The 20,476-nt window shown below is 48.6% G+C and overlaps 1 protein-coding gene across 1 annotated transcript in view; it reads left to right on the top strand.

The window, feature by feature from the left end:
• OPA3 (outer mitochondrial membrane lipid metabolism regulator OPA3) overlaps positions 1–13,372 on the top strand; it is a 44,896-nt gene extending 31,524 nt beyond the window's left edge. The window contains exon 2 of the mRNA XM_061173364.1: positions 9,348–13,372. Coding sequence (XP_061029347.1) covers positions 9,348–9,784 — 437 coding nt within the window. The 3' untranslated portion in view covers positions 9,785–13,372. The remainder of the gene's footprint in view (positions 1–9,347) is intronic.
• Positions 13,373–20,476: the final 7,104 nt, after the last annotated feature.

Below are 20,476 nucleotides of genomic sequence, written 5' to 3'. Positions count from 1 at the left end.
ATGGGCAGAAGACTTGAATAGACATTTTTCCAAAGAAGACATACAAATGGTTAACAGGCATATGAAAAGATGCTCAACATCACGAATTATTAGAGAAATGCACATCAAAACCACAATGAAGTATCACCTCACACCTGTCAGAATGGCTGTCATTTTTTTATATATAAATTTATTTATTTATTTTTGGCTGCATTGGTCTTTCATTGCTGTGCACAGGCTTTCTCTAGTTGCAGCGAGCAAGGGCTGCTCTTCATTGCATTGCACGTGCTTCTCATTGTGGTGGCTTCTCTTGTTGTGGAGCACGAGCTCTAGGCACGCGGGCTTCAGTAGTTGTAGCACACGGGCTCAGTAGTTGTGTCTTCGCGGGCTCTAGAGCGCAGGCTCAGTAGTTGTGGCGCACGGGCTTAGTTGCTCCACAGCATGTGGGATCTTCACAGACCAGGGATCGAACCTGTGTCCCCTGCATTGGCAGGTGGATTCTTAACCACTGCGCCACCAGGGAAGTCCCGAGAATGGCTATCATTAAAAAAATCTGTAAATAACAAGTATTGGAGATGATGGGGAGAAAAGGGAAACCTTTTACACTGTTGTGGGAATAAAATAGTATGAAAGTTCCTTAAAAAATTAAAAATAGAGCTTTAAATGATCCAGCAATTCTACTCCTAGGCACATATCTGGAAAAAACAAAACCACTAATTTGGAAAGATACATGCACTCCGGTATTCATAGCAGCACTATTTACAATAGCCAAGACATGGAAGCAACCCAAGTGCCCATCAACAGACGGTTGTGATTCTTCTGGGAAGAAGAGGGACCTCAGTCCTTGTCTTCTTTGAAGAAGGAATTCAGCAAAGAGACCAAGATTGTGAAACAGATAAAGCATTTAATACAAGCAAAGTACGTGTGGAAGAACACACGGGAGAACTTGGAGTGAGTTGCATGCCAATAGGAAGGATTTAAGTTGCTTGTATCGGGGCAGTCTTCTGGGTTGCCTCTGGCCAATCATCTTGCCTGTGTCCATATTTGGTCTGACTCAGGGTCCTTCCCGGTGTGCATGCGCATCTCTCAGTGAAGGTGGATTCCAGGGTGAAGGTTTCTGGGAGGTTGGCAGGACAAATCCTGAGCTGGTGCCTCCTCCCTCCCTTTTTCCCTCCCCTAGACTGAGGACCTTCTCTGTGCATGTGTCAGGCCGGGAAATCCCCTTTACCACAAGCATGAGAAGAATGTAGTCGCTTTGGCTTTTACCCAGGCAAGGCCCAATACTCCTGATGGTATCTGATCTCAGAGTATCAGCAGGAGACCGCTTGGAGCTGTTCAGCCTGGGGCCTCATCTATCTCCTACCTCAGCTGGATTAAAAAGATGTGAGATATATATGTATGTGTGTATATATGTATAATGGAATATTACCTGGCCATAAAAAATAATGAAGTAGCGCCATTTGCAGCTCCATGGATGAACCTAGAGAATATTATGCTTACTGAAATAAGTCGGAAAGATAAATACAATATGATATCACCTATATGCAGAATCTAAAAAATAATACAAATGAATGTATATGCAAAACAGAAACAGACACACAGATATAGAAAACAAACTGTGGTTACCAAAGGGGAGAGGCAAGTGGGAAGGGACAAATTAGGGTATGGAATTAACAGATACAAACTATATATAAAATAGGTAAGCAACAAGGATGTACTGTATAGCACAGGGAATTATACACATTATCTTGTAATAAACTATAATGGAGTATAATCTATCACTATGCTGTTCACCTGAAACTAACACAAAATTGTAAATCAACATACTTCAATTCAAAAAAAAGTAGAAGTGAAGGTAGCAGTATGCCACGTGGTATGATGTTATAAGTTTCAGCAGGGTGGCTAAGGGCAGATAAACAGGTTAGGTGAGTCCTGCCTTTTCCTTGGCTAAAGCAACCTGTTAAATTCTCTCCCCCTTGGGAAGAGCAGCATTCTCAACTCCTCAGAGATAGAGTAAACATCAAACTTTAGTTAAGATATAAACTTCGAAACAGACAACGTTTTGACAAAATTTGGATGCTTATCGTGACTAAATACGGTTAATTTGAGGAAACCTGATGGAAAGCTGAGCCGTGCATCCACTCATTAAACATTCCCCAAGTGCCTTCTCCATGCCCCGTGCTGGGCTGGGCATTCTGGGAACCTGCCCTTAAGGAGCTACAGTCTAGCCTCCAGGCAGTGATAAAAGAGTTCCCTTGAAGCAGGGAGAGGCCAGAGGCCTCAAGGATCTTAAAAACAGTGAAACCAGCCTTTTTGGTGAAAGGTCAAACAAGGCTGGGTGAAACATATTTCTATATCCATTTTAGAAGCAAGGAGTTCTGCATCCATATTCTTTTTTTAAAATTCAACCTAGAATAAACAGCATCATGATGAGGGAAGCCCAGGGAGCTTTGGGAACCTAGAGGACGTGTCTGACGCAGCCTAGGTATCAGAGAGGGCTTCCTAGAGGAAGGGACACTCCATGTGAGACCTAAAAGATGAATTGGGGCACAGTGGGAAAAGAAGAGTGGGGGAATGGTATCCCAGGCAGAGGTGAATTTAGGTGTGAGATGGAAGGGAGAGCAGAACGGGCCTGGGCCCAGCCCTTGCAGAGCGCATGATCCAGTGGGGGAGACAGATCTGTCACCAGTGACACCCAAGATTGATCAGGGTTGGGATGTTGGAGCCCAGGGAGCTGAGGATGCCCAGAGTGGGCATCTGACCTAGTCCTGAAGAAGGAAATACCTGAGACGCACCTTGAAGAACAACTAGGAGTTAGCAGGCATTTAGTAGAGGAAATCAACATAGTCAAAAGATGGTTCTTTGAAAAGATTAATACTACTCAAGGGGAAAAACACAAATTTCCATTAAAAGGGATGAAAAATGACACATTAATTCAGATCCTAATTCTAGGATGACAAGAGGATATTATGATCAACTTTAGCCAAAAAATTTGGCAATGTAGAGGAAATGGACAATTTCCTTGAAAAACACAATTAACCATATTGACACAAGAAAAAATAGAGAATCTGAATAGCCCTATATCTGTTAGAGACATTGAATCTATAATTTAAAACCTTCCCATAAAGAAAACCACAGGCTCAGACGGCTTCACTGGTAAATTCTTCCAAACATTCAAGCAAGAAATAATGTCATTACCCAAATTCTTCTAAATAATAGAGGAAGTGGAACACTTCCTTATTCATTTTATGAGTCCAGTAGAATACTGATACAACAACCTAACAAAGTCATTACAAGAAAGAAAAATTTTAGGCCAAGATCTCTTCTGAACATGGATTCAGATATCCTAAACAAAAATATTAGCAAGTAGAATCCAGCATTACATAAGAAAGATAATAAATTATGACCTAGTGGGATTTATTCCAAGACTACAAGGTTGGTCTAGCATTTGAACAGCAATCAGATATGTGTGGGTCTAGTTTTGGACAGTCTGTTCTTTCCCAGTCTTCTATTTGTCCATCCTCGTACCAATACTATCTTGTCTTAATTACTTTAGCTTTGTAGTTAGTCTTGAAACCTGATAGTGTAAATCTTCAAACTTTGTTCTTCTTTAAATTTTTCTATTCTTAGGACCTCTGCATTTCCCGTAAATTTTAGGATCAGCTTGTTCCCAACAACAGAAAAACTCGTTAAGATGTTTATTGCGTTGTCTGGGTGATGCAATGCCCTGTGATGCAGCAGTTTCACTCCTGGGAAACCTTTCTACTCTAGGCTCCCTAAATGTCCCTCAGTGGGGTATGGACGAATGAACCACATGGCAACACAGTGCATCTCACAGACATATTGCTGAGCAAAAGAAGTCAGACCAGAAAGAGTACAAACGATCTATCACGAAGAAGACAGAATAGGATTTAAAGAGAACATATCATCTATCGTAAGAGGTCAGAAGAGTGACATTAGGGGTACTGACTGGAAGAGGGCTTGAAAGTGGGAGCCATTTGGAGTGTGGGAATGTTCTAGATCTTGATCTAGGTGATGCCTACATATTAAAAAATTATCCAGCTCTACACTTAACATTTGTGTACTTTGTATAAGTTATATTTTACTAAAAAGGAAAAAAAAGAATGAATATAGGGAGGTCACTGGGAGGAAAGTCATTTACATAACTCAGTTGTATTTCTATATACCAGCCCCAACCAAATTGAAAATGAAATTTAAAATACCATGACAGGGAATTCCCTGGCGGTCCAGTGGTTAGGACTCTGCACTTTGCAGGGGGCACGGGTTTGATCCCTGGTGGGGGAACTAAGATCCTGCAAGCTGGCGGCGCAGCCAAAAAAAAAAAAATACCATGAAGAATAACGGCAAAAAATATCATTACCTAATAATAAGTAAAACCAAAGAGGTGTAAGACTTGCAGAGAAAATGAGAGGCTAAGTGGGGAGAGATACCACATTCGTGGATTGAAAGACTCGATGTTGGGAAGATGTCACTGTCCTGAAAATGATCTGTAGACTCAGCGGAATTCCAACCAAAACTTAGGACAGTGGCTTTCAACCTTTTGACCATGTTCCAGTCACACACATATTTGTACAGTCACACACAAAACAAGACCAAAAGTTTTGTGAAACAGTACTTTCCTTGAGTACTTAAGATTGGCTTTGATGTTTTATTTTCTTTTTGTTGTTGTTGTTGTATCTGTGAGCTTGGCTTGTTGTTGTTTTTATAAATTTATTTATTTATTTATTTTTGTCTGCATTGGGTCTTCGTTGCTGCGCGCGGGCTTTCTCTAGTTGTGGCGAGCAGGGGCTACTCTTTGTTGTGGTGCACAGGCTTCTCATTGCAGTGGCTTCTCTTGTTGCGGAGCACGGGCTCTAGACACGGGGGCTTCAGTAGTTGTGGCGCACGGGCTTAGTTGCTCCGCGGCATGTGGGATCTTCCTGGACCAGGGCTCTAACCTGTGTCCCTGCATTGGCAGGCAGATTCTTAACCACTGAGCCACCAGGGAAGTCCCTGTTGTTGTTTTTTTAATTCCACTTATAAGTGAGATCATATGGTATTTGTCTTTCTCTGACTTACTTCACTTAGCATAATGCCCTCAAAGTCCATCGAATATTTTCTGTTATGTTGCAGGAAGGGGGACCCCTTCCAGGGCCTGAGAGCGGGCTCTTGTCTAACATTTGGAAATGAATTGTCCGAGGAGACACACGTGCTGACAAAGCAAAAGACTTTATTGGGAAGGGGCACCTGGGCGGAGAGCAGCAGGGTAAGGGAACCCAGGAGAACTGCTCCGCCACGTGGCTCGCAGTCGCAGGTTATATGGTGATGGGGTTAGTTTCCGGGTTGTCTCTGGCCAATCACTCTGACTCAGGGTCCTTCCTGGTGGCGCGCATCTCTCAGACAAGATGGATTTCAGTGAGGAGGATTCTGGGAGGTTGGCAGGACATATTGTGTCCTCCGTCTTCCTTTTGACCCCTCCTGGGTTAGTTGTACAAGACATACTGTGGGCTGGCGTGTCCTCCCTCCTTTCAGCCCCTCCCGAATTCTCCCAGTTAGTTTTCGGTGGCAGCACCTCGTTCTTTATCAGAACCCCCTGTTGCGAGACAGCTCATGCAAGTGGTTATCATCGTGCCCGGCCGGGGCTGGCGGTTTCAGTCAACGGTCCCCTAACAATTATATTCTTGATTATATTTTTAATGCTGGTTTGTGCAACCACATTGATCTCATGACCCACTCATGGGACAAGATCTGCAGTTTGAGAACTGTCATGCGAGGGAAGATCAAGTCATCCTAGAAGATCATTGTTCAGCTGCGAGCAAACTGACATGTGCTCTGTGGAGTAAGGGTAGAGAAGCTGTCTGACCTTGATCCTGAGGACGCATCAAGGCGTCCAGGTGCTTCCTCCAGGCGGCCCCTCCCTAACACAGCCCATCACAGAGGCTCCTTTCTAGCTTAGTCACATCACACTGAACAGTGTTTCCACGATTGTCACCTTGTATGTGCCATTTGTTTTCATTTTTCTGACTTGGCTGATGCACAGAGTACATGGGGCCGTATTATAGCCACCGAACAGCCTGTATGTTAAATCCTGATCATGTGAAAGGATGGTCTGGCCTAGGGAGACGTGGAGGGTGGAGAGGGGAAGCGGGGCTGCTCGTTTCCTCCCTGGCCATGTTGGGAGCTGAGGGAGATGGTGAAAAGAGTGTAAATACAAGAATAAGAAATATACAAATGTACAAATCACTTGTAGGAATGGGGAGCGGAGGGTCCAGGGAAAGACAGGCTGCATGGGGAGGAACTGGTGGGGCCGAGGGACCAACAGGAGATAATTGTATAAATACAAGCAAATTTCCAGCTGGAAAACTCAGAAATAGAGATGAGCAACGTATGCTTATTATCAGAAGTCAAGGAGAGGATGCTGGGAGACGAGAAGGCCTGTTAGGGCGAGATTTAGAGGTATGTTTGAGGGATCAGGACTAGGTGGGGGGACTACTTTGGCTATTTTCTTTTTTGTTCCAACTTCTTTTTTTTTTTTTTTTTTGCCGTGCTGCTCGGCATGTGGGATCTTAGCTCCCCGACCAGGGATTGAACCCACGCCCTCAGCAGTGAAATTGCGGAGTCCTAACCACCGGACCGCCAGGGAATTCCTGGCTTTTAATTTTATAGTTTGAGAACTTGATTTTCATGCAGTGCGTTACTTTTATTAGTGAAAAGAATGGTAGTCTTTTGGGTTATTTGCTGTCTTTTAACCAGCTCCTGATTACTGCATGGAGAACAGTTCCAGGGGGTGAGGCCGGGGCTGGCAGATGGGGAGGAAGCTGGGGCAGGGACCCACTGACGCAGTCAACGAGAGGTACTGAGCATCATCTGTGTGCCTGGCCTGGCTCTGGACAGTGCTAGGGACACAGCCATGACTGTGACAACCCTGGGCCCACCTCGTGGGGCTCACAATCCAGCGCGGAGACAGAGTGCAAACAACTGGCTGGATGACAGGATCATTCCCAGTTGTGATAGGCGCTTTGAAAGGAATACACAGACTGATGGGAGGGCTGGAGGGTCCCTGAATAGGGAGGTCAAGAAGGGGACATTGGTCAGAGCCTGGTCAGAGCCGGGACAGAGCCTGGACCAGAACAGTGGAAGGGGGTGTGGTGGTAAGAGGCAGCAGGGCTGGTGTATGGTCATCATCTCCCCTTTACGGAGGAGCCTCAAAATGGACCGTCACCACCCACACAGTAGGTAGCAGAGCCCCACGCGGACCTCAGGATGACCTGACGCTGGGACCTCAGTGTGGGAGGGTTCTTCGCAGCCTGGACCCCAGGAACCCCACAGCACCAGAGCCTACGTAACAATTAGTAGTAATGGTGACCGCAGCAGCTGGCATACTGAGAGGGCCCTGGATACACTCCTCGGATCTTACCACCGGCTCCAGGCAGAGCTTCTCAAACATTTTTCTACTTAAAAAAAATTTTTTTTTCATGAAAACACACAAAAAAATTTTTTAAATTTTACTCCTTTAAAAATTTGAAAAGTTATATACCCTCTAGTGCATTTTCAAGTTGACAGCTAAAACTTCTGTTCATAAGTTCAGGTACCTGCAAAGGATATATTGGGTTGACCAAAAAGTTCTGTAACATCTTATGGGAGGGCTTCCCTGGTGGCTCAGTGGTTAAGAATCCGCCTGTCAGTACAGAGGACACGGGTTCGAGCCCTGGTCCAGGAAGATCCCACATGCCGTGGAGCAACTAAGCCCATGCGCCACAACTACTGAGCCTGCGCTCTAGAGCCCGCGAGCCACAACTACTGAGCCCGCGTGCCACAACTACTGAAGCCCGCGCACCTAGAGCCCGTGCTCCGCAACAAGAGAAGCCACCGCAATGAGAAGCCTGCGCACCACAACTAAGAGTAGCCCCCGCTCGCCGCAACTAGAGAAAGCCCGCGCGCAGCAACAAAGACCCAACGCAGCCAAAAATTAATTAATTGATTAATTAAAAACAAACAAACAAACAAACATCTTATGGAAAAACCCAAACGAACTTTTTGGCCAGCCCGGTAATTTCTGGTGTGTTAAGAATACTGAAATTTTTAAGCACCTGGAGCATCCTTTCTTTGAAGTATCTAATGCAATCCACATACTCTTGTGATGTGGTGCCTGCCAATGTCCAGTTTATAAGAAAAAAAAATGAGCAAGCTCTTCTTTTACAGTCGGAAATTTTACATTGTTCCTTTTTGTCCTTGAACTTATATTTACAGTTCCGTTTCCCACAGAATTCTATCTAATAAATGATGTGTCAGCCATCAAAATATGTACAGAAATTCAATTTTTAATTTGTTTAATTTCCTGAGACCATAAGATTCTAAATGTTAAAATATTTTCTCCTGGATTGAATTACCTTTAAAATTATTAGTCCACAATTAATTTAAAACATTTTATATTTTATGCATTTTCATGGATAATTATTAAACGTGAAAAGTAAAATGATAGGTAGGAAATGAATCTCCAAATGAGCTAGAAAACAGGGCATCCCCAATAATCCCATGTATCCTTGGATGAATGTTAACTATTAGAGGAGTGAGTCAGGGTTCAGCATCAATTCGGCCTTGGTTTCTAAGACTCAAATGCTGAGACTCTCCCTTCACAGAGGAACAGCTGGGCAAGCAAGTTTTTGTTCCAGCAGCATCCCTCACTTCTGAGCTTCTTCCAAGGCATGTGCCCAAAGCCTCACCGTGAAAAGCTCACAATTCTTATTAGCTCCATCTTCAGGGCCGGTGAAGACCTCGGATGGGAGGCACCGGACTCGCAAAGAGGGTTGGTCACCCTGTGCTCACAGTCGCTTAGCGTCGATTCCTACATTTCTGTTGCCCTTTCTTTGGATCCAGGAGGTCCCTCTCCGTTGCAGCCCTGATTTTGCATTTGGGGAAGATCTGGAAAGAAAGGGGGTCTGCCTTCTTGGCAGTGGGTGGGGCGACGGGGCCAGGGGAGGTGGCTCGAGGGACAAGCAGAACGAGCTAAGCTTCCAGCAGTTGACCCTTTCTTTACACCTTCCTGGGAGTTTGCAGCCTGCGAGCGCCTAGTGACCTTCCAGGGGCTTGGTCCCCAGTCTCAGGACCTCCCCTCTGGGGCAGAGTTTCTCATTCCTGGCTCCTTGCCAGAATTTTCTGGGAGACTTAAAAAGATGCTCTGAAGTTCACCCCAGGTGGGGTGACTGGCATTCCTGGGACCAAGCCAGGTGCAGGGGTCTTATTTAAAGTGCCCCCTGGTGATTTTGGCTGCTGTGTCCCCATTTCTCCCACCTGGACACCAAGGCGTGGAGGGGCGGGGTTGGCAGGGGGCTCCCAGTGCATGACCTGACCCCTCTCTTCCCCCGCAGTGTACCACTGGGTGGAGATGCGGACCAAGATGCGCATCATGGGCTTCCGGGGTACGTTCATCAAGCCGCTGAACGAGGAGGCGGCCGCCGAGCTGGGCGCCGAGCTGCTGGGCGAGGCCACCATCTTCATCGTGGGCGGCGGCTGCCTGGTGCTGGAGTACTGGCGCCACCAGACGCACCAGCGTCACAAGGAAGAAGAGCAGCGCGCCGCCTGGGACGCGATGCAGGACGAGGTTGGCCGCCTGGCGCTGGCGCTGGAGGCCCTGCAGGCGCAGGTGCAGGCGGCGCCGCCGCGGGGCGCCCTGGAGGAGCTGCAGGCGCAGATGCAAGAGGTGCGCGCCCAGCTCTGCGCCCCGGACCTGCCGCCCGCGCCCCAGGCAGAGCCCACGTCCCGGGAAGTGTCCTCATCCAAGGAAAAGGAGCCTGCCGAAGCCTGACCTTAGACGTGGCCCTGTGTGCCCTGATGTGGCCTTCTCCCTGCGTTACCCTACCTGTGCGATGTGGATGGAACTTGGATTAGGTCACCCCATACTGACCCGTGGTACCTTCCATTGCGACCAGCCCCCAGCAGGTGAAGCGTTCCAACATAGCTCCCTCCAACCTCTAGCTCATTTGGTACAGTCCGCAGTGCTGTCTCTCCAGCCCACTCCAAACCACACAGACCTATGGGGTCCCAGCCAGCAGGACACCATGCTCACTCCTCTGGCAGAAGAAAACATGGAACCGGACTTGAGCCAAATCAACCTATCAGCCCTCCATTTACTTATCAGTGTTACTTTTCCCTGGGACTCTCAGCCTTTACATCGGAATACCTCCTTCCCTTTGTCAGTTGGTACAGGCTGTCGTAAGGAAACGCAGTGTCTTTCAGTGAGCTTCTGCCTCTCCCACCTTCTAAGGTGGGCTTTCTCTGGGCATCACTCCTCTTATGAGGGAAAAAAAAAGGGATCTTGGCTTGCAGTTGATCCATCAAATATTAGACCTTTCACCTTAACCTGATCCGTGGTACCTTCCCCTGAGACACTCAAATGGAATATTCCAACAGAACCCCCCTCATCCTTCAGTCTACGGCACAACCCACTGGAATGGCTATGCGGGGTCTTCTGGTAATGCCCTACCAACCCTGCTTCTGGTGGAAAATTTGATCCTGTCTGTGGCTAGTCCGACCTGTCTTTCAGCCTCAGCCCCCTGTTAACCTGTCCTCAGAGTCCTTGGGCCTTTCCTGACGTGTCCTTTCCTACTGTCCCCACTGTCTTCTTCAGTGGCCTCTCTCAGGGGACTGCCGGCCGTGATCACAGCCCCCATGTTCCATCAAATCTGTAGATCTCTGTGCTATTGCCTTCTTTCCCTGCAGCTCTGGACTGGTCCAACTGTCCCCCTCCTGCCTCCATAACCCCCTCTATCCCACTGGGCTAGGCCACCAGTTGGTCTTACCTTTGTTATTTAGTTTCCAGGGCTGCCATAACAAATGAGCACAAACTCGGTGGCTTAAAACAACAGGAGTTTATTCTTTCACAGTTCTGGAGGCCAGAGATCTGAAATCAAGGTGTTCGCAAGGTCACGCTCCCTCCACAGGCTCTAGGGGAGGATCCTTCCTTGCCTCTTCAGCTTCTGTTGGCCTCAGGCATTCCTTGGCTTGTGGCCCCCTATCTCCAGTGTCTGCCTCCATCTTCACCTGGCCTTCTTTTGCTCTCTGTCTCTTGGAAAGACTCCTGTCATTGGATTTAGGGCTTACCCTAAATCTAGGATGATTTCACTTTGAAATCCTTAACTGAATTACATCTACAAAGACCCTTTTTCCACATAAGCTCCCATAACTTTCCCTGGGTTAGGATGTGGACACATCTTTTGGTGGGCCACCATTCAACCCACTACACCTCCCCACCCCAGGAGTACGCTGGGACTCCTGCCAACCCCGTGGGACATTCAGGGAACCACAAGGGTGAGAGGAACAGCCCAGGAACCACCATTCATTACCTGGAGTCTCTTCCAGGACTCACTTCTGAAGCGGGAGGGGTCTGGGCCCCACCAGTCTGCATTCTGTCTTTCAGACTGTAGATGTTTCCCAATTAAAAGAGCCCTGGAGAGAGGAAGTCATCTGAAGGATGTGTCAGAGAATCATGATCTGATCTCCAAAATGAGTACAAGCCTCATTAAAATTAGGAGAGAAGCTGAGAGAGTTCTGATGGGGGTGAGTGGTAGAGCATCATCCAAGATGGTGAAACTGAGGCCCAGCAGAAGCAAAGGGACTTGCCCAAGGCCAAAAAGCCAGTGAGGCTGATGAAGCAGTAAGAGCAGAGGCAGGGAGGGAGATGGAGAAGGGATGCAGGGTGCTTGAGGGCACTGGTACAGGGCGAGGAGGAAGACGAGAGGGAGGTGGATTACTGGGAGAGGGGCAGAGACCTCTACACAGAGGCCAAAGGCACCCCAGGGGCAGCATTGAGAGTGGGGGAGGGGGCACAGTCCTCTGTCAGAGCAGCCCCAGATTACACCCAAGATCTTAGCATTTAATGAATGAGGTTAGATCCATTCCACCTGGGCCCGTTTCCCAGCAGCTCTAGGTGAAGTGGGAGGGGCCAGCTTTCTCTCCCTTCCTCCCTCACCTCACTTCCCCAGCGGAGTGAAAATACTCTGGACACAAGACCTACCCAGATAGAAAACCAAGAAACCAGGGTTCTGAAACAGCATCTTAATTCCTTCTAGAAGAGCCCCCTCTCTGATGTAGAGGGGGCTGAGGGAGGTGGGCCCCAGGTAGGGGTGTCTTTAAAATTGGAAGTGACTTGAGTGGGTTAAATGACGAGGGGAAGAAGGCAAGAGACAGAGCTACCACTGGATGATGGGGTGATTGATGGAGCCAGGTGAGCAGGCTTAGTACCTGTTGCCATGGTTATCCCAGGGAAGTCCACTCTGGCACTGACACATCTCTGGAGCACGGGTTGCTGGAGGCCAGGGACTGTTTTACTGCCCTCCCCACAGCATGTCAATGTCAGTGACCCATCTCGTCAAAAAGGTGTGGTCATTGTCAAAATAGGTGGAGTTTATTGAGCTCTGGTTAGGTGCGGGGCACTGTTCTAAGTGCTTTACATAGTCCCCATAACATTTTCTTTGTTGCCTTGATGAGGAAACCGAGGCACAGAGAGGGAAAATCACCTACCCAAGGTCACACAGGCAGGGAAGACGCAGAGGTGGGGTGTGAAGACGGGCAGTCTGGGTCAGAACCCGTAACCCTTGCGCCATCCTGACCCTGACGTCGTGCTGCTCTCACATCTCCGAGACTCAAAACTCAGCCCTGACGTGTACTTACGTGTGGCGAGACCTCGTGGGATGCATCCGCTTCACCCACTGGGTGGGGGTGGGATCAGCATGTGTGGAAGTGGAAAGAGTCCCCTCTCAAAATGCACAAGGCCAGAGGATGCTTCATCGCTCTGGCTTCCTGCTAGCTAAAATTTTGTATACATTTGTGACTTGGGGAGAGGGGTTAGAATAAATTTGTAATCCAAATTGGTTGTCTCCAAGTTGATGCATTTTTTCCCCATATTTAAAAAAAGCCCCGTTAACGTGAGAAAAAATATCCTTCGTTTATTCTTTCATTCAAGAAACTGTCACCGATGGGACTTCCCTGGTGGCGCAGTGGTTAGGACTCCACGCTCCCAATGCAGGGGGCCCGGGTTTGATCCCTGGTTGGGGAACTAGATCCCACATGCATGCCACGATTATGGAGCCAGCGAGCCTCAACTAAGGAGCCCACCTGCTGCAACTAAGACCTGGGGCAACCAAATAAATAAATAAATATTTTTTTTAAAAAACCAAAAAACTGTCTGAGGTGCCCACCATGTTCTGTGCAGTGCTGGGGTCCCAGCCGTGACCGAGACCCCCCCCAACCCTGCCCTCGTGGGGGCTCACAGTGCAGTGGCGGGATGGATGCACATACAGACATTTCTTTTCCAGTGTTACCTGCCCTGTGGTTATTTGGGAAGAAGGGACCAGGCTGAATCCCAACTCCTCCCCTCCTGAGGGACTCAGGGCTTTAGGGCATTAAAAAACAGAAACTCTTCAACACTGGCTCTCAAAAGCCTCATGGGATGTCCCAAGGGCTCTGCTTCTCCTATCCCCTGGCAGGCCCCATTGTCCCCTGTGCTGGTTTCCCTGTTGGGAAGGCCCTTGCCTGGGGAGAGCCACCCCAGGAGAAGATGGGACTTCATAAAGCCCCCGTCTGATCCATTGGCCTATATGGTCATCTCTGAGCTGGCCACTGGTGCTGTGACTCCAGGCCGGTGTCCCCCAGCCCCAGTAGACAGAGGGAGAGGAGAAGCACGTCCAGAGGAGAATCCAGAGGGCATCTTCCACCCGCTCGCTAGACAAATGTTGACCGAGCACCTGCTGTGTGCCTGGCCCCATTCTAGTAGCTGAGTCAGCCAGGAACAAAACAAGGTCACCGCCACCACGGAGCCAACATCTAGTGTGGGGAAGCAGACAATAAAGAAAAATGATCCAGTGTCGGGGTGATGAGGGCTGAGAAGAAAGAGTTCGGGAGTGATAGGGATGGATGATTTCGATCAGGTACTCAGGGAGGAGGTGACACTCGAGAGGAGCTGCCAGAGAGTGTTGTTAGTATCTACAGAGGCCCCGAGGCAGGTGTGGGGATCAGCCTTTCCCTGGAACGGCAGGAGGATCTGCTATCAGAATTGAGCCGGGGTTAGCGGACCGAGGGCCTGGCGCTGCCTGTCTTTGGGAACAAAGATTTATTGGGACATAGCCACACCCATGTGTTTATGTATATTTTTTATGGCTGCTTTTGCACGGCAATGACAGATTTGAGTCATTTGCGATAAATACCACATGGCCTTCAAAGATGCAAATATTTACTGTCAAGGCCTTTCCGTAAAGAGTTTACAGACCCTAGAACAGAGTAAGCAAGGGAAGAAGGATGGGCGAGGGGCTCAGGAGCACAAAGGCTGGCCCCCTTTTGCCTCAGTTGGCACAGCTCTGGAGGGTCTTACCAGCTCCGATGCCCCATCGGGTGGCCTCTTGGGCCTCCCTGCCGGCTCCCGCTTCGGTCACTCCCCACCCACAGGAGCTACTCCCTGGAGACGGCGCGATAACCCTGCTGTTCGAAGATCTCCGAGTCTCCCCCTCAGTCTACGGCAGCAAGGCACCATGAGACGCATAGTTTATATAGTCTACCATATTCATATTTATATAATAATTCACAATTCACCCTATATACGTAGGATAAACGCTGTGTAATTCATGCATTATGTGACATAATGGAATATAATGCCACATATAATGGAATATAAAAATATTTTTTGTGTAATATGTCACATGACAGTATATATTCCATGTTGTGTGTGTTGTGTGTGTATACATTTACCACTGGAATGAAAATTTCGCTAAATAACTGCCTTTAATATGTGCAGTGCAGTTTGATGTTTCCTGTTGTGTTGCATTTCATGAAGAAAAACTACAGCTGTATATATATGTATCATATATACCTAATATGTACCGTAACCATATAAAATCTATTGTGTGTACTATATAACACATGATAATATATATTAGCATCATATATGTCATATATTAATATCATATATTACATATCTTGTTAGAACAAAAGTTTCGCTAAACAATAATTGCCCTTACCGTGTGCAACGCACTCTGTTACTTTCTAGTCACTTTTATTCTATTTCATAAAGAAAAGCATACACATACGTATGGATTATACAAACCTACATAAAGCAGACTGCCTTGGGCCACGGCGAAGACTTTGGCTTTTTTTTTTTTTTTTTTAATGTTTTGCTTATCTCTTTTAAATTTTTTTTAAATTTATTTATTTATTTATGGCTGTGTTTGGGTCTTCGTTTCTGTGCGAGGGCTTTCTCCAGTTGTGGCAAGTGGGGGCCACTCTTCATCGCAGTGCGCGGGCCTCTCAGTATCGCGGCCTCTCTTGTTGCGGAGCACAAGCTCCAGACGCGCAGGGTCAGTAGTTGTGGCGCACGGGCTTAGTTGCTCCGCGGCACGTGGGATCTTCCGGGTCCAGGGCTCGAACCCGTGTCCCCTGCATTGGCAGGTGGATTCTTAACCACTGCGCCACCAGGGAAGCCCCAAGACTTTGGCTTTTACTGTGGGGTGAGCGGGAGCCACGGGAGGTACTCTGAGCAGAAGAGAGATGTGAGCTGGCTTAGTTTTAACAGGCTCCCCGGACGCACTATGAGGGGCAAAGGTGGAAGCCGCCCGGCCAGTGAAGAGGCAGCTGTGATCGTCCAAGCGGGAGGCGATGGTGGCTGGACCAGGCGGAGACAGTGGAGGTGGACAGAAGTGGGATTCTGGGCATATTAATATATCAGAGATGGAGCAGACAGGATTTACTGAGTGATGGGAGGTGGGGAGTCATTGATGGCTTCAAGGTTTTTGCTCTGTGTGTGGACAAGGGACATACTGGTGCTGAGATGGTGAGGCTGCTGCAGAACCAGTGTGAGGAGATATGGGCAGCCTTGCCCTTCCCTGGCCCCTGGTCGCCTCAGATTTGCAAGCCCTCTGGCAGGCTTTGGTTATTTGTTCTGAACTGCAGCCGGCGGGGGCTGGAAAGACAGTCCTGGCCTCTCTCCTCGTGCTGTGAAACTGACATTCTTTATCTCGCCGGCGCCTCCATCAGGGCACGCTACTGGAGTCCATCTGGGACGTCCTGGAGGAAGGAGGCAACTGGAGGTGGTGGGCTTGGACTTGGGACGCTGGTCTTAGGGCTCCCCTCACCCCTGGAACGGCAGCGCCCAGGCCAGGCTTCCCAGAGGCGCCTCCACTAAGTAAGGGCTGATATGGACCTGGGGGCTGGGGTACAGCGGGCTCTGTCACGTCCAAGATGCCTGCCTCACTCGGAGGCCACATCCTTGTGCCTTGATACTTATTATTTTTTGATAGTCTCTTCCTAGAGTTCAGCCATTCCAGAGAAACCAAAGTCCCCTCCCTGAAAGGAATCCTGTCTCTGGTTTGGGGGCGATGTTGGCAGAACTCTTTTGGGAGTGATCTGGCCATGCCACCTTTGTGGGCACGGACGCTGTCCCCCTCTTCCCTCTTGCGACAGTGAGCGATCTGCACACACCTCTCTGGCCAGCATGAGCGTTTCCTCAGGGAGATGCCAAGTGCTGAAAGAACTGCATACGTTACAAACATTTATAGTTAATATAAAAATGCCCCCTAAAAGCTCTGCGAAGTGTCAGAGGAACTGTCAACACTTGCAATCATCAAACTTAAAAAATTTTCAACCCAAACAAGTGCACAGTGGAATTTCATTATTCTTTTAATTTGCATTTTCTTGTTTTACCTGTAGGCTGAGCGTCTTTTCGGCCATTTATTGGACGTTTGTTCTGCTTTTGAAAAATGCCTGTTTTCATTGTCTGAAATTAATGTTTGTTTCTGGTGTGTTTTGTCCTACTGAAGTTTTTTTCATTTTTAAGTAACTGGATCTATGAGTCTTTTTTCTTTCGGGCACTTGTTTTTTCTGTCTTTATTTGAGAAGGACTCCTCAACCCCAAGAATTGATATCTCCAACTCTCCCTTCTTCTAATATTTGTACTGACGTTTTCTTTGTGCTTGTCGTTCACTGAGCTTGTGTCGCATTGTGTTTTGGTTTCTAATGAGTTGGGATCTGCGTTCTTCAGTTTGCAAACGTATGGCTGGCTGACATCTCGAAGTGCATGGAATGGCCCATCCTTTCCCTCCTCACCTGAGACTGGACAGCAGCGTTCGCTATGTTCCCCGGACACAAGTACCTTTTTCTCAATCCTGTTTTGTCAACCGTTTGTCCGTCCTGCACCAACACCAGGTCTTTTGAATGCCAAGAGCTTGAAAATATTTTTTGGTCTCTTCAAGGCAACCTGCCAGTCTCGTTCTTATTTTCAAACTTATCTGAGTTATTCCTGTGCCTTTGCTCCTTGATATGCATTTTTGAAGATTAATAGACTTTACTTTTTGAGCAGTTTTAGGCTTATAGAAAAATGGAGCAGAATATACAGAGAATTCCCACATATCCCCTCCCCCTATGGCCGCACATAGTTGCCCCTATTACTAACATCTGGCGTTAGTGTGTACATTTGTTACAATTGAGGAGCAAATATTGATATATTACTAAAGTCAGTAGTTTACATTAAGGTTCACTCTTGGTGTTGTATATTCCTCGGGTTTGGACAAATGTATAATGACATGTATCCACCATTATTATTATTATTTTTTGAATTAATTTATTTATTTTTGGCTGTGTTGGGTCTGTTGCTGCACGCGGGCTTTCTCTAGTTGCGGCGAGTGGGGTCTACCCTTTGTTGCAGTGCACAGGCTTCTCATTGCGGTGGCTTCTCTTGTTGCGGAGCACGGGCTCTAGGTGCGCAGGCTTCAGTGGTTGTGGCACGCGGGCTCAGTAGTTGTGGCTCGCGGGCTCTAGAGCGCAGGCTCAGTAGTTGTGGCGCACAGGCTTAGTTGCTCCGTGGCATGTGGGATCTTCCCGGACCAGGGCTCGAACCCGTGTCCCCTGCATTGGCAGGCGGATTCTTAACCACTGTGCCACCAGGGAAGTCCACCTGTCCCCTCCTCTCTTGAGGGCACTGCCCAAAGTCGTGCCCACCAGAAACAGAGGATAGGCACTCAGCTTCCTGAGAGCAGAGAAGGGCAGGCAAGAGTAGAGAGGGGGTCTGGGAGCAGAGGGAAGTATCACAGCCCCAGCGTTCCCCAGCTTTCCAGGGGAGCATGAGACCAGGACACCCAACACCAACCAATCACATGCAGTTACCTCATGTGATCTTACAGTTTGGGAGCTAAGGTCCTGGGCTTGGTGAGTCACACTCAAAGCATCAGGTTGGTTCCAAGGCTTCTGTCTCCCTTCCCAAGTATGACTCAGATGGCAACAACCCCCGGGACGGCAGGTGGATGGGCTGCCCTGCAACGTGGAATACTGCATGTGACTGCGAGTTAGTGCACGATTCCCACAGGGTGGGTGGGACGCATGCTCCTGGGAGAAGTTCACTTTTGGATCCATAGAGGTTCCAATTCCTAGGAAGGAGATTGCTCTTGTTCTTTCCTGTTCATCTGTAACATCTGTTCATAAAATGTAATCAACCAGTAGGAAAAGAAGAAAGTCCCACATTTCTAACCAGTTAATAGTACGATTTGCTTTTCATCAAAACCAGATCAGAGTGTGTGCCCATCAATATCAGGCTTGTTCCATCAAGCACGTCTTTGCATGAGAACACACCCAAATCTAATCACCAGTCTTCATTTTATTCTGTAAAATACGGAGAAGAGAAAACTTGACACCCAGGTCACCACCAGCCCAGGTGCAGAGACAGGGCTTCCCCTGATCTTGGAAGTGTCTGTGGGACCCTTGAGGGGGGCAGCAGGCCTCAGTGCGGTGCAGTGGCCCTCCGGTGATTTCCACCTGGCTGTGACTTCCAGCAACCAGGAGCTGAGCCTCTTTTCCACCCCCATGCCTGCCTGCGTTTGGATTTGGCCACTCTTGTGAGACACGCAGGAGACTTCCCATCACACACATGTGGGCATCTGGGACCTGGAGCGGGGGAGGGGCTCAGAGGAGGGCAGAACACAGGAGGGGCTGCCCCTGACGTCACTTCTGGAACTGTGGGAAGGGACTTTGAAAGCCCCAGCACCTCTCTGTGTGGATGAGACGTTCTTGTGCATACCCTTCACCTGGTGACAGGGAGACTGGGCCCAGAGAGGGCAGGACCCTTGTTTGAGGTCACACAGTGGGAAGCTGGAACGCAGCTAAGTTAATGGCACAGATGCCCTGTCCGGTAGCAGACAAGCCCCTCCACGGAGGGCAGAGCTCCCGGGAAGGAAGGAGAGAGAAAAGGGTCTCTGTGACCCCCAGAGCAGAAAGGGAAGCCGCTGGCGGGGCCAGGACCTACCTAGAGTTTTCTAGGTGTATGTCCTGCAGTCTTCAGCCTCTGACTTTTCCGGGTTCATGGAGATGACCATGAACTTCCCCCGGGTTTGGCAGCACCTCTGCGTGAGGCGGTGGAAAGGGTAGAAGTCTCTGCAGCAGCTCCACTTCCGGTGCTTGGGGTCCAGCGCCACACTGCCACAGAGCCGCCACGGCTCCTTTCTCACCACCAGCACCTCACCTGGGGGCCAGACACGGCTCAGCAGGAGGGCCTGGGCAGAGGGCCTCTGCCTGAGCCCTGCTCCCGTCCCTTATCCCCCTCACATCCGTTCATTTTGTTTTTTTTCAGCTTGCAGGATCTTAGTTCCCCGACCAGGGATTGAACCCGGGACCTTGGCAGTGAAAGCGCGGAGTTCTAACCACCAGACTGCCAAGGAATTCCCTTTTCCCTTGTTTTTTGGGTTTTTTTTTCTTAAATACCTTTATGAAGATAGAATTCACATATCATATAATTCACCCATTTAAAGCATACAATTCAGTGGTTTTTAGTATATTTGCAGGGTTGTGCAATCAGCACTACCATCAATTTTAGAACATGTCCATCACCCTAAAAGGAAACCCCGTGTCCATTAGCACTTGCTCCCCATTTCCTCCGACCTCCCCACACTCCTCAGCCCTGGGCAGCCACCAGTCTACTTGCTGTCTCTATAGATTTGCCTATTCCGGACATTGACCTCCCCATTTTCCATTTCCACCAGCAGTGTATAAGAGTTCTCATTTCCCCACATCCTTGCCAACCCGTGTTATCTGACTCTCTGATTACTCCATTCCCTAGTGAGTGGGAAGTCGTATCTCCTTGTGGTTCTGATTTGCATTTCCCTGCATCCATTCATCCTTTACCCAGCGCTGATGTCCATCCAAGGTCCCATTCGCCTCTGTCCCCAGAGCAGTCGTGACCCCTCTCCTCTGCTGCCTCCTTCTCATCCGCCTTCCTCCTGGCCCAGGGGCGTGGGTTCTGTGCTGAGCTCTCCAGCCCTCAGTGGGCTCCTGCCCTTGTGCGCAGGGTTACCAACCGCTCACCTTGGGCACCCCGGTCACAACCAAAGAAGTACACTTACCTGGTTCTAGGGCTGCAACTAATGTCGCTGAAGTTGCTTAGGCAAGTAGAGAAGAGAAGACGCGCCTGGTCAGGGTTTCAGCCCCGTTCTCCCCCTCACCTCAGGCAGTTAACTTCACCCCTCTGAGA

Source organism: Eubalaena glacialis, chromosome 18 (genome assembly GCF_028564815.1).
Source record: "Eubalaena glacialis isolate mEubGla1 chromosome 18, mEubGla1.1.hap2.+ XY, whole genome shotgun sequence".
NCBI lineage: Eukaryota > Metazoa > Chordata > Mammalia > Artiodactyla > Balaenidae > Eubalaena > Eubalaena glacialis.
The sequence above is the reverse complement of the archived record's forward strand: the minus strand, read 5'-3'. Positions and strand labels throughout refer to the sequence as shown.